The following is a 15,124-nucleotide window of genomic DNA, read 5'->3' as shown; positions in this document are numbered from 1 at the left end:
CTGGAAGCTGAATTACTGAAATTAGCTAAGTATGAAACAGCTGTAAATGATTAATCCCAAGTTTGTAGCTCAGCCTGGTGTCCTTTCTTTTGCCTCTTTTTACACGGAGCTCTCCCCTGTTGCATTTCTCACAACAGCAAAAAGTGAGAGCGTGGCTTGTCTGGTTAGAATGGAATGGTCACATCCCTGTCCAACTAAACAGAATCAGGATAGCTCATGATAAAGAGTAATTACAGAAAAATTTTCCTCTTTTGCCTTTGTTATGCCTCTGGAGGAGCCCCAACGAGGTAAGTGAACAACTACTTTACTGCCACCCAGGTGAGTACATAGAGACAAATTTCACTTGTAGGCCAGGCAACTGACTCTGCATCAGCAATAAAGCTGGAAAATCAGATTGGAGACTGAGAGACTTCTTAAAATCCTGCAAACTTGGGATTTGTTCTCTGAAAAACCTGGTTGCAGCACTGAGAATGTACTGCTTCTCCAGAACATCAACAAACCTAATCCTATCAGAAAACTGACAGGATGGCCACAAGCAGTTTCTACCAAGAGATGTCCTGAGGCCTCACCTGCCCAGGTGCTCTGGCCTTCATTTCCCACAGCCCCTTCTCTGCCACCCACCAGACCCTGTAGCACCATCACTGCAGCAGTCCCAGCAGCTTCACTGAGCTCTGGGCACAGTGACACTGAGCACTGAGGATAGTGACACTGAGCTCTGGGCACTGGGGACAGTGACACTGAGCTCTGGGCACAGTGACACTGAGCACTGAGCTCTGGGCGCAGTGACACTGAGCACTGAGCACTGGGGATAGTGACACTGAGCTCTGGGCACAGTGACACTGAGCACTGGGCACAGTGACACTGAGCACTGAGCACTGGGGACAGTGACACTGTAAAATGGGTACAGAGACACTGAGCTCTGGGCACTGGGGACAGTGACACTGAGCTCTGGGCACAGTGACACTGAGCACTGGGGACAGTGACACTGAGCACTGGGCACAGTGACACTGAGCACTGAGCTCTGGGCACAGTGACACTGTAAAATGGGGACAGTGAGAAATGCTGCTGAGCTGGTGCTTCGTCCCAGCCCTGGATTCCATGGGAGCTGCTGCTGCTGCCAGCAGTGTCTGCACCTGCTCCTGGCCAAAACCAGCTCACAGCCTGAGGTTTTGCTTTCCTCATGCTTCATGATGCCAAAGCAGCTTCCTTGAGACCAAGTTTCAAATCATATTTTACTAAAATTCTGACCTTTTTCCACCAAATAATTCTTGCCTCTATCTCCTCTGCCTTGTCTAATTTCTAATCACTTACTGGGCTTTTTGCTGGAAGCTCTAACTTGGTTCTGATTAAATGAAAAAGTGATGAGACAGACTGAACTAGGTGAGCTGTCAAACACCTAGAAAACATTATAGCATAAAAGTATTTCCAAAACAAACACTTCTCTAAGAGAAGACTTGACAAACAGCCTGAACAATAAAATTTTTGAACACCACCCAGTCGATGGGACTCTTTTCTGGGCTAATTTACATAATTTGACATAATTACTGTTGTAAACACTTGAAGAAGCTTTGCAAGCAAGAATGCCACCAAAGTCTACATTTTATTGGGTCTCATTGCATTTGGCAGCTGTACAAAACTGTGGAGCATGGAAATGTGCTCAGATAGATCCTGATTATACAAACACATACTACAAGCTTTGAATGCTCAATGTAAGTTTCTATACAGGACAAAGATACCAGAGGTAGTGATTCCCTCCAAGTGCCTGCCCATCAAACCACAGTTTTGTCCACGAAGTAACAGTGGACATCTGGCTGCCTGACTCCAACTGCCTGCAACTGAAGATAGCCAGGGAATTTAAAACTTTAAAACCAAAGTAAAGGTAAAATAAAAAAAGAAATAAAGTTTGATATATATGCACAACATATATATATAGATGTGTATACACATACTTCTGATCTAAAAGATGTGGCTTAATAATTAATTAAATAGTTCTTTAATAGATCTACAGAAGCAAGGAGTCCCCTAACTGAGGGTAACCCATCTTCTTCTTTTGCCATGTGGAATTCACTCATCATAACACAGTACAAAGGAGGATGAAAGTGTTACCCAAAGGATTTTTTTTTTTAAAGCTGTACAGTTTTCTATCAACCAGACTGCTGTCCGTGTCCCATCACAGACTACTGTGGGGCCTCTCAGATTATAGTGCTTCCTCATTCAAACTAATTTACCATAAATGTCTGCCAGGAAAAATACAGATTTTTGTGCTGGTCAGGGAAATCTAGTACAGCTGGTTTATCCTGCTTTGGGTGGCCAGTCTTTTCCTGTTCCCCTTCTCAGAGAATTCCCCACTTGCCCTGCTGTATTTTTACTTACCTACACCATCAGACATTCCCATGGAATGGCTCAAGAGCCCAGAGAAGTCAAAGCATAGCTCCAGCTAAAAGAAAGTGCTACAAAAGGCTACAACCAGCATCTACATTTTAATTAGTAGTTCAAAAATTTCAAGGCAATATAAGCATCAGTACGATACAGTAGTCCTGCTCACTGCACATATGGAAAAGAAAAACCAGAGCTTTAAAGATGTAATGAAAAGAGTCGTTTTAGAGAGAACTTCCAAGATGGCCACACAAATACATCTTTTCACCAGGCTTAATGGCTGCACTTCATATGGAGTTCATCAGCTGATCTTGGCAAGCTCTGACTACATTCATTAACTTTCTTCTAACTTAGAGAATGTACCCCATTGAGCAATAATGGCATTTTAATTGTATTGGGTCTTAGCAAAATCCTTTTTGAACAGAAAACTTTTAAGTCTTTCATTTGTCTCTTAATTTATCATGAAGAAACAACTAACTAGCTTTCACTTCTCTCAGGGAAATGTTCCTTTGCAGAAGGAAGAGAGAGGCCATAGAGTTAAGTTTACCAGTGCTGCACCTTCCTTGAGAGATCGTAGCTGGAACGGAGAATTGCAACAATCCTGTACTGCTATATCCCATTTTTAAAGATTTTAACAGCTAAATTATCAAGGCCTTCTACTGCTGTCCCCTGCCCCCAAAGTAAGATCTAACATAATCAGTATTATGAAACAGCAGTAGTATCCTGGAGTAGAAACCATTAATTGTCACTAAAACCTTGGGGTATACAGTGCAATCACTGGAGAGGTGAACCATGCTAAAATGTTACTGAAATACTCTTCAATTTTAATTATACTTTTTAGTAATGGTATAAAAAAATCAAGTGCAGAGATGGATACACTGAGGCTCCCCTCATGAAAAGACTAGTGTTAAAATTTGTGAGAAAATATAATTGAAACTTTGCCCTTGAGTGGCCAACTTAGGGATTTAAGATCTGTTGCTTGAGAGTTACCTCCTAAAGACCTAGACAACTTTCAAGTATAAATACAAAATAAGCTAATACTATGCTTTAATGAATAATGTCCAGATGCTTTCTGCACCAAGATTGATACTAACTGTATTACAAATGTCCTAAAGTATATGGATAATGGCTCTTAAAGAAATTATTGGGTTGGCAGAAAAGATATTTGCAAATCCACATGGATGTTACAGAAAAATTAAATGTAGGAAAAAAAAATTGCTTTTAATGGTGGGCCTCAGCCTGTGGGCTGGAGTACCCAACTAGATTTGTTGACTCAAAACTGCAGAGGAGCAACTATGATACCACCAAACTCACACTGGACATGTAATTTCATTGATTCACCAGCGTGCCAGCAGCTGACATGGCAGAGTTCCACTGTGTTAAACTTACCTTAGGAAAAATTAATCTTTTTTTGAAAAACAGAATTTGACTGTCTTTGGCTTCCAACCATTGGAACCTGTTTTGTCTTCAGGACATGGGTTACCCTGAGGACAAACCACGTTCAAATGGTTGGAAGTGTTCCACTGTGGAAGCACTGAGATGCCTTGAGTCACCCTGCTATTTCCTCTGAGCTAAACCAGAGTGATCTCCCTCAGTCTTAGAGCACCTTTTCTAGCCCCAGAACTTTTGTGGCTTCTTTACTCTCCCTTATGTTTCTAAATCAGTTAGGAGCGCAGACACCAGGCCTGGCCTTAGTGTCCTACCAGCATTCTCATCACTGTGAAAGCACCTCTCAGCCTTTCCTTGAACCTCTTTCTGCCTCTCTCACACTCATGTGTAAAAGCCTGAGCCTTTTTAAAAAAGAAACTGCAGAACTAGCTCATTATGAGGCTGTTATCACCAATGATCCACTACCACCATTTGTGAGTAGCTACTTCTAAAAAAAAACCATACAGATTTCTGTTCCTCTTTCCTAAATAGGTTACTCTGCATTTGACTCCACTAAAATAACCTTTTTTTTCCACTCCCCATAACAGTACTCTGCCTTAGAAGCTATTAATGGTGAACTCAGAAAATATAATACAAGTTTTTTACCCTACTGAGGTAGCTGACATTGGGATCAAAACTAAACTTGCACAGAGCTTCCTGGCTCTGTGCAAAGCAAGCGAGGATAAATGTGGTTCTGTTCTGCTAATAAACAGATTACTCACACTTCAACACAGAAACAGAGCTTTAAAACTTTCTGAAATGGCTGCTGGGCAAGAATTACCTGAGTAAATTGCCAGTAAAGCTTCATTCTCTTGGCTTTGGCATAATTGCACTCAATGAGCCTGGGCCTGCTGTTCACATCCACCAGGCATCTGTTGTCATCATCGTCGATGGTGGGGCTCAGAACACCCACGTGGAGCTGCTGACTGCTTGTGTAATAAACATTCTGCAACAGGAAGCACAAACAGGATTTGTGGCCTCTACACAGAAGCAGCACTTTCACCCAAAAGCTAATGGCAAAGATAAATATGCTGAATGGCAGCAGGCTGACCCCATAGTGGCTTGGAAATTATCTCCTTTCATGCAGGAAGCAACACAACATTTTAAAAGTTGGTCTAAATTAACAATTAATTGCTTAAATATTAGTTAAGTATTTAAGAGGAAATATGCAAATACAACTGATTATTGTCTCATCATGTGACTTTTTACTTCTGTTTTCCTTTCTGTTTCTGAGGGTCTTCAAAGAGGAAGATAGACACCCTGGGATTGGCTTGAATATGGCCATTAGCTCTGATCAGACTATTTCATCTGAGGATAACACCTCACTGGAGAGGTAAAAACAGAGAACAGCAGCACAGGAGTTCAGAGCATCTCAGTCTTTTATAGGACAGGGAAAGATAAATTAAGTTTTCTGCAAACAAATGCTAAAATCCACACTTGAAGCAGTTACTATAGAGAAAAAAAAAAGTTGTTAGCAACTGGTGACAGATACAGGCATGAGAGAGAACAGAATGGCCACATTTCAAGGCATTTGTTCTCATTTTACATTTTATAAGTCAATACACAGACACAAGAGACAAGGAAAAGGGACAGACACTGGCTGCTCTGTATTTCTAGCAAAGAAGGGCCCTCAAAGGCCTCAGGGATTACACCTGGGACCAAAGACATGAGTTTATTATGTTATACAAATTCTTTCTAGTCTGTTTGACTACAAAGATATGTGGAAGGTTTCTCTAGAAGAAAGAAAGGAAGAGGAAGGATGGAGAGGATATGTCCTCTTTCAGATTGGCAGGTTACGTGTAAGCCCATGAAGGTAATACAGGATTATACCACGACTGCCTGATTGCTAATCACAAATAGACTTTATTTTGCTAAAATCAGACCTTTTCCTTGGAAGGACCATGAGAAAGTTTAAATGGAAATATCATGCTCCAGTTGTTAAGTCTGTGATAACTCAGTGGTGGCAGAGTCACAACAGACAAGAGTGGACAGAAGCACCAAATTAATGCCCCTGCCATTTACTGTAGCTATTCTATTTGTCTGTAACAAAAGGGAAACTGGAAATTATGCTGGATGTATTTGGGAATCTTTTTGGTGCCCAGATTTTCCTGTTTTTTGTTCATTGTTGGTGTTGGAAATTGTTTTATGTGTGAGTGTTCTCCTTTGTGAACACTCTGGTAAAATAAGAGAGAAAGCAGAAAAGCAGAACAAGCCAGGTCTGATGAAAGATTTTGGAGCTTCCTGTAATAAGTAAAAAAATAAAATGAAATTTTAAAAAATTGGAATGCTGTAAGTAGTCAATTCAGGGATTGAATACAACCACAACAAATGGTGGTGTTCTGGTCAAGACTGTGTCCCCAGTTTACCCTTCTGTAACACTGCCAGGGCAGACGTCACCTGGCATCTGAGCTGCATTAAAGTTAATTAATTTACCATTAATGGTTTAGACTAATCCAAGCTTTTGCCCCCTTAATGAAGTTTCATTGTTTTCACCCCACAGAAACAACAACAAGCTTGAGCTGGCAGAAGTGAGGTGAGTGGCTGAAGTTTTAAGAGGTTGAACAGAGAAAAGTTGAATAGTTTAGTCATGCCCTACAGGAGGAGAGCAGGGTAATACAAGGAACTGGCACAGCACAATTCCAGAATGGATGGTTATGATTGAAGTAAGGATAGAAGTAAACTCTACGAACTATAACAAGATCACTCTGCATCCACAACTCAGGTTATTAACATTCCTGCAAACAAAACTGATGCCTTAGAAAACTGTTAAACATTAAGAATGCACTTTCTAGACAAGCCAAGAGCAACTATTTTAGACATGTATATGATCTACTTAGACTTTTTTTGGAGAAACTGAGGTAGTGACTGAGCAAGGCTAAAAGATCAAGATGATCTTGCAAAGGGATTTTTAGGACACCCTACAGATGAACTTTTTGTTGCAGCTCGTTTACCTCTTACCTGAAAATACTACTAGAAAACATAAAGGGAAATTGTCAGTTATTTAAACTTTTAACTAATAGGAAGGGATATTTAATTTCAGCATGCTGTCACTATAGAAAACAGGATATGAGAACATAAAGGGGGGGTTGCATTTTTTTTCTTAATTATACGTATCAGTCACTGGAAACAGATGAGCAGGCTTGGCTGTAACTCTGAGAAGTGCACTCTATGGCATAAGGTCTGCACAAAGAAAGCAGTGTGCCTGCAAACCCTCGTGGCTGAGCTGTTTTTATCAGCTCACACCCCTCAGCCTTTTGCAGCAAAGGCTGCAGTAATCATTTCACCTTCTGCAGGGACAGAACAAACCCAGTTCATATTACAGCTCTGCCAGCTTCTTCTGGTGTCAGTGCAGCCATGGCTCAGCCTGAGCCTCCTTCTGGGCAGGAGCAGAGCCATGGCTCTGGCTGGAGGAACTACTCAATTGCTTGTTGGCAAAACTGTACAGAAGCACAACAATCAAACACAGATTCAATTAGCAGGTTGCCAATTAAGAGAGCTTACCTGCTAATATAACTGTGTTTTTCATTGTGGGCCAGTTGGAAACAGAGGTGAGAAATCCGGAATTCTCACCCAGCATTGGGAAAGGCACTTTTCAGCTTGGTAAGTGGCACAAGCTCAAACAAAAACAGAACGTGGGAGGGTGGCAGCCTGTCCAGCAAGGCTCTTCCAAGATGTTGCTTTGCTTATCCAGTAATGTGGAAATATTTAACTGTTCTATGTATCATTACAAACATTTTAGTCTCTTATACAATAAATCCATTTCTTATTTCACTTCAGAATTTAACACGTTGCACAACCTTGCAGCTTGACTGCTGTCTTTTTCTACTGGAGGAATCAAATTAAAACCACACAACTTCTAAAAATTCAATTTGAGCAGCATGTCAGCCAATAGGAAGGCACTGGTTTGTGTTGCACTTGGCCAGAAAACTTTTCTTAAAACCTACCAACAGCCCCTCGTTCCTCTCCCCTACTCTGAGACTTAAACAGTCCCTGCACAGAGAGAACACAATAATAACTCTGTTGGGATGAAGGGAGGAGATCCATTTGGTAAAAGAGAGTTAACTAATACTGATTACTGTTCTAGTCTGAAACCTAAAGCTACTAAACATGAAACCATGGTAAAGCATCCCTTTAAACAGTTTCATATATTCGAAATACTTTAATTGCTTTCATACAAGACCTTCCTGTTTCTATTTGCTTACTTGCATTTTCCAAACTACTTTCTGAAGGTTTGTTTTGTTTTGTTTGAGGTTTTTTTGTTTAAGGATGGTACACAAATTAGTTGTCTGGAACAGGCCATAGGAGATTACCTGAGTTACATGAACTGAATTACCCTCTCAAAATGTACATGTTAGCTATGCACACTCTCCCTTTTTTTGGAACATTTTTTAACTTGACCTTCAGGTAAAGTATGGCCTTACAGAATAAAACCATGCTCATGCTTTAACATCCTGTAGCTGTATAAACACACAGCTTGCACTTGTCATTTAAACAAGCTGTTAAATATATCCTCCTTCTTTAGGAGGATGCTTTTAAGAAGCATCAACAAGCACACAAGCTGTTTTGCAGTGCACTTCAGCACAAAATGGACAATTGAGGCACTCTTGTTTAAAACACTTGAAAAGATACAGGTGAAATGCATTTCACTGACACATTTGTTCTACAATATTGCAAACATTGCCATCAACCAACACAACAGGACAGAAATTCTGCAGTAATTCAGGGCAGTGATTTGTTGAACAACCCTCCAGTACTGTCCTAGAAGTCCAAATGACTGAATACTAAATATGAACTTCTGAATTGTTGGGGTAACTTTGAAATTTTTACTTAGAACTTGGACTTTTCATTTGAGCTACAACAGCAAATGTCACAGCAGTGTTTGTTCAAGGGATTAAGCCTTAGACAAAAATTTATTTCGATCCACTGCAGTCAAGACATTTGCTGTATGCTGATTTACAGCATTCATTCCAAGTTCCTTAGCAAAACAAGCACAGATTTTCACATCACCATCAAACACATACTCCCGGAGGAGCTACTGAATTTCCACAGGAAGAATCCTGCTTGAATATTGGTACCAAAGCACCAGGTAACAACTCTCTTTGTCTGTAACAAAATAAGCCTCCTTACATTTCATTAGTCTGTTCTAGCCCACAGCATTTTACCATCTTGTTTTTTCACTCCAGCAGCATTGATGTACAACTATGTCTCCTGGGCACCTGGCAGGGAGCACTTCTGTTCAGGAAATCACTTAGCTTTGACAAAAGGCACTCACCTTCTCAAAAAGGGAAGCTGCAAGAATTCAGCACTACTGTCAGTGAGAAACTCTGTAAAAACCTGGGAAGGATTTGTGATCCACAAAGGTTCAGAGTCAATGTGTGCCCTGAGCCTTTGGCACTGCCACCTCTCCTTCAAGCATTCTCCCACCACCATACAGGGACTAAACTCTTCCTAGGCAATCTTCCCCCAGACTGTAAAATGTGGGGGTTTCTTGTAAATTGTTTCCATTATTTTTAATATCTGCTGAGAAACTTGGCTTGCAAATACCCTTTTATGCAACTGAAGGAACAATAAGTCTGTAGCTTTCTTGAATTTATTTTACCAGAAGTGTCCTATCTAAAGCCATCACTTCATTTCCATTTGCTCTACCCAATAATCTGTCTATTCACATTAAGACAAGCAAACTGAGATTGGTATCACATAATTAAAACTAATTAAATGGTTCCCCAAACCCTCATATGAGGTGAAAGTGTGAGGTTTAGTCAAGGCATACTTGTTTTTGTTAAACAATTTATCTTTTATTCTTAAGAAAAAACATTTATTTGTCCTGGAAAAAGATATCTAAAGGATATTCAAAGGATTCATGAGAACATGAATGAGTGGTAGTTGAGAGCTGCACAGGATTCTCAGGAAATTATCATAATGACTAGGAACTATTAGAGAAAATTAGGTGTTTTAAATGTTCTTCACACATCCATTTCAGATGAACTTTTGCTCAATGTTATTTTTGCTCAATTTCTTTTTCTATTTAATACTCTAAGCTTAACATTTTCTAAGAGTTTGCTGCACTAAGAAAGCTTACAATATTGCCAAGAGCTGTATTCAGTACTGCTACTCAGACCAGCTCCCGAAGTAAGGAGAAGCAGCTTCACCCTTTATTTGTCATTGCACCAAGCCACACCCTCACTCATTTTTGGGGAATGCCAGGACTCTCCTCTCTCCTGATGCAATCTCACAAAGCAAATCAGCAGGGAAGAGAAAATTGAGAGTTTATGCTTGGAGTCATGGTCTCCCCTAAATCACAGTTGTTAAATTCATAACAAAGGGTCTCTTGGTTCTTCTTTTCCACCCATCTCCTCCGAGACAAATTCTGCTTTCAGCTGCAATCTTGAAATATCACTTGCACAGCCCTCTCATTGCTGAAGAGTTCATCCTCTGCTCAGCTAGCGCTCCCTGAAAAGCCCTGCAGAGTGCACACACAGGTGCCAGGGGGCAGGGAGGGAGCACAGCACAAAGCAGAGCTGAGCAAGGAGGCTCAAAATCAGAAAATAACAGTTAGTGATGTATAAAGGTTTAGAGCTGAGATAATGTATATGGAACCTACACGTGCATGTAGAATACTTCCTTGCTGATAGTAAAGATCTATGACAAGGTTTGGTTGCTTCTGTTTTACACAGGGGGATGATGCTAAGCACAAGCCACAGAATTTCCTCCTGCACTTCAGCTCTGATCCAGCCTGGTCAGCGAGAGCCAGACCAAAAGGCTGGGACAGACCTCACCGTACAGACCAGCCACTCAGTCAGGGCCTGCCAAACTGAAAGGTGCTGCTGCTCTTTCTGAAAACCACCAACTTGATCACCTTGGCAGGTTTCCTGTAGGGCTGGAAGGATAATTTTGGTGCAACACTCACATATCATGTAGCTGCGTCGCAGTGGCACGGAGCAGAACACACCTAAACCTGCCACGGGAGAAATTAAACCCAAGGTGATTCAGCCAACATTTTTTTGCCCAGTGAAAATATTTCAAACACTTACCCAAGATAAAATCTGCACAACCCCCCATGATGCTGTAGAGTACAGGGGAGGGTAAATGAACTCTGCTTACTTGGACACAAATGCACAGCTTTGGCATTTTCAATGATGTCATGTAGAACTTCTGTCCTTGAGAAGTTTGCCCTAAAAGGTCAAATTGTGACTCCCATTGCAATTAACACTGAAATTCCACTGACTTTGAGTGTGATGGGATTCTTGGATCCAAGTTTGTTATTAAACTTTGAAAAGCCACCAGACTTCATAAAGACTTCAGAGCTGAAGTGGGTTGCCAGTTGCAGTAAATTATTCATAGGAGCTGGTTTATCATGTAGCAAAAAATTACACTTAGATGTTCAACTTAACACAAGATGATTATCTGAAGGATAAATTGCCAACTCCCCACTGCAAGTTTAGAGCAGTACATACCAATTTTCAGGCTGAAAGCCATTTGTAATCCTTGTGGCAATGTTCCCAGATGAAATCATGCTGGAGACTGGTACATGTCTCTGCATTTATAATGAGCAAACTTAATGCTCACCACCAGCAGTATTTATTTGCTACTTTGCCTTTGGCATAATAACTGAGGGATATGAAGCCTGATTCACCACTGCTTTATTCCGTCTTTGAACCATATTTTTTTCCAAATGAATCCATGAAGCCATTTATTGTCAGGATTAATATATTAACATACCAGGTCCAAAGTCTCATAGCAGATTCATACTTGACTGTAACTCCAGATAAGGAGCAGTCTGATGGATTCCAGTAAATCCAAACTTAGCTCCCATTGCCTTTACTTGGCTGTCTGTATTGTTCCTGATTCCTATTCTGGAATTTCTTGCTACATAAATACATCAGAAAGAAAGAGCTTTCCATCCCTGATTAGAAAATGCCCAACAGAATCCAAGTGCATTCTGAACAACACAAACATATACATCACTAAGATAAAAATCAAGTGTTTTCCCATTTATTATTCATGTAGGAAGTGGCAGAGGAGAGAGGCTGTGCTGTCCTGTAGCAACAGCATCTCTGTGTCTTGTGCTGCCCTAAAACACTGCTGAGGAAGGAAATACACGAGAACATGGGCTGAGAATTATAGAAAGTTACTCCTAAGCCAAAGGTCAACCCTCAGAAGATTCATGCTGGTTTTGGAGGCAGGTTTTCAGCTTGATGGTTCAACTTTAAAACCATTATGATGATACTTTATCCATGCTGAGGATCAATTAACTTTGAATCTTGCCTCAGTGAAGAGCTGTCAGGCAGCTCTGGTATACCAAGTGTAGCAACACCTTAACTTAGATTTTAATGGTATTAAAGTGAGATTCACTATTTCACTTCAGTGTTCAGATTTTTATCTACTGAATTAAGGCACCAGCATACTGATTATTTGACCTACTTGTTCTTCTTCATGTCCATGCACTAATTAGGACCTGAACTCCAAGCAACAATATTTGATAGTAGTAAAACCAAGGTGCTCAGAAACCTTAAATAACACACTGTGGTGCTAGGAATACATGCTTAAAATCACAAATATGTTAACATTTTGATAGAAAATAGACAGGTACTAAATGCCAGATCTTTTCTTTTTAATTTAAATTCATGAACTCATATTGCAGTGGAATACTTAATTGTGGTTTTGCCTACTTTGGTATTCTGCATTGGTTTTATTTTAAACAAGCAGACAAAAATCCTATTACTTAAGCTCCACTTTTTAAATTGAATAAAGCTGTCAATCATGGGGTTTATATATGCTCTCAGTATTTACTGCCATAGTTCTCCTAATTCTGGTAAGTACAGAATTAACAGGACCTGGATAAATTAAAATTTACTTGATTTGGTTCCTAATGTTTCCCTGGGTTTTGCTCTTCTCTCTGCACAAGATCTCTACATCTCTTCCACAAGACAAAAAAAAAAAAAAACAAACAAAAAACCAAAAAAAAACCCCAAAAAAACAGTGCAGCCAAAAAATCCAGAACCATTCTGGCATCTGTGTCCTGATTTTTTAAAAACATGTTGCCTTATAGCTCCTGTGACTTGGACCTATCTGCAGTTTCCTTCACCCTTTCCCACTAACCTCTCTTTAACCTTCACAGTTTTCTTTCTCCTAAAGAATCCCATGTCTTTCTTACCCTGTTTTCTTTTCCTTCAACACATACTCCCCAGGAAACAAACAGCTTTTGTTTCCACACGCTGATGGACTGGCCCGTCCTTTAAAGCTGACTTCTAGGCAAATTAAAATCTCAGCTAGTTCACTGCCATCTGTGTATAAGCATTTGGTAACTCAGCATCAATAACTCTAAAAGCAGGGCTTTTTACCTTTTCATAGCTAGACCTCCAGATTAGAATGGGCACAGTCATGTTCAGATAATTGTGTGTTTATGTAATGCACATCTTCACCTTGAACCTCTTCTCAATCATCAAATCTTGCCATACAGCCTATTTTTCCTGCAATAAAATACAACTTTTCCACTTAAAGTTGACCCTTGCTGGTTTCCTCGCTGATGTCAAGATTCATGCCCACTTCAAATCCCTGAATGCTTCTTAATTTTGGTTTCCAGGCTACCTTTCTGAAAGGCAACATCTTTCCTCTTGTTCTGTTTTCCACACTGCTTAAACTCACTTGTCTTCATTTTCAAAGCCCTTCTGAACCCTTCTCACGTTACTTATCAGCCAAGCAAGTATTACTAGCTTATGATCCAGCTCCTAATTGCCAGCCTTCACTGTTCTCTGCCCATTCCACAGAGTTTCCCGAATGTTCAAAATGAAAAAAATAGAACAGTAATTTTAATTTTTCTGATTAATCCAAGAATGCTCTGTCAGTACCTCCTAGCATTCCCTTCTCCTCTCTCCCAGGATCTCCTGTTTCTAATACTGTGTAGGCTTTGGCTCTTCAAGTCAAGGGTGTACTGAGTGTATCAAGTCAAGGTTTCAAGTCAAGGGTGTATTGAGAGTATCAAGTCAAGGTTTTATTCTGAGGTTGTAGAGGACTAGATATAAAAGACATCTGGGTAATTATTGGAGTGCTTAGAACTGCAATAATAAGCATAACAATAAAAAAGATGCAGTGCCAGGGATGTATCATGTAGCTTACCACTCTTCAGAAACTGGTTCTTCTAGTGGTATAACTTGAGAGTTTTCTAAAAAAATTTTGTCATTTCTACCAGTATTATGTTTTCTAAACTAAATTTGATGAACTTTTTGTCTACAAGGGATAAGTTAATGCAAATTACAGCCAAATGCCACACCCTCTTAAGATGCTCTACAGTAAACACCTTGATCTCAAGGTTTTTGAAGTTCTTGCTTGTTTGTTTGAGGTTTTCAGTTTGTAGATTCATTTAGTTTTGCTTTGTAATCCAGTCCTGTCATGTTTAATTTTGTATGGCAGTGAGCAATGGCTGTGGAAACAGAGGTCCTTTAATTCCTCTTGTGTTCCACAAGTGCTGTAATTTTTCATCATTTTGTGACAGGAACAAAGGCAGGTAGTTAATGTACAACTGTGGAAGAATCCCCAGCTCCCTAAAGGTATAGCTTTACACATAAGCCTATTCCTTCTCCTGGCTTCACTTAAAGGAATCACAAATCTGTTTCTAAGATCAGATGAGCCAGTCTCACCCATTCTTAGAATCATGTCTGCATTTGATGTCAGTTTTCCAGAGGTACTATACTGACAGCAACACATGCAAATTCAAGAAAAAAATTATCTAAAATGTAGTTACTTTTTGTGCTAAAGACAATAAAATAGAGACATTAAAGCTTCTACATGGAAGTGAACACATTTTAACCTAAGTTGTTTTGTGACAATCTCTCTTTTGTTGCTTTTTTTTTTTAACTACTAGCAAGGACATATTCTCCCCCCACAGAGACACCTCAAAGAACAATACAACCACAAGAGTTCATCAGCCAGAGTTAAGTTTATAAAGTGACCCTCATGCAAGCACCTTTAAGAAGACAAACTGAAATATCAAACCACCTGCAACCAAAGAATCCGCTTAGAGACTTCAGTTACAATGGCAATGCCAAAATTATTATGCAAATTAAAACTAAAATAATAACTTAGAACATCCCAGTGTGTCAGAGCACTTTGACAGAAGTGAAGCTCGGAAGTTTTCACCTAGTCCCATTAGCAGTGTTTCCTTCAGCAGCAGTTTTAACCTCCCACTTGACCTCCTAACCTCTCTGAAATAATTCTACTCTGAAAGTCTTATTATGGATACTATAAAAGCTGGAACATGACCCTTCTGGAGACCCACAGGATGAGAAGCACCAATGGTCTGGAGCACTACCGGGGTTTCAAC

General features: G+C 40.0%; 1 protein-coding gene across 2 annotated transcripts in view; it reads right to left on the bottom strand.

The window, feature by feature from the left end:
• The window catches only part of GALNT18 (polypeptide N-acetylgalactosaminyltransferase 18), a 215,019-nt gene that overhangs the window by 13,067 nt on the left and 186,828 nt on the right, over positions 1-15,124 (bottom strand). Inside the window, exon 11 of one of the 2 annotated variants that reach the window (XM_058026635.1) lies at positions 4,586-4,750. The exons of the other annotated variant lie outside the window; for it this stretch is intronic. Within the exon in view, the coding sequence (XP_057882618.1) occupies positions 4,586-4,750 (165 nt within the window). The remainder of the gene's footprint in view (positions 1-4,585; positions 4,751-15,124) is intronic. 2 annotated transcript variants of the gene reach the window in all.

This window comes from Melospiza georgiana, chromosome 6, assembly GCF_028018845.1.
Source record: "Melospiza georgiana isolate bMelGeo1 chromosome 6, bMelGeo1.pri, whole genome shotgun sequence".
NCBI classification, from domain to species: Eukaryota; Metazoa; Chordata; class Aves; order Passeriformes; family Passerellidae; genus Melospiza; species Melospiza georgiana.
The sequence above is the reverse complement of the archived record's forward strand: the minus strand, read 5'-3'. Positions and strand labels throughout refer to the sequence as shown.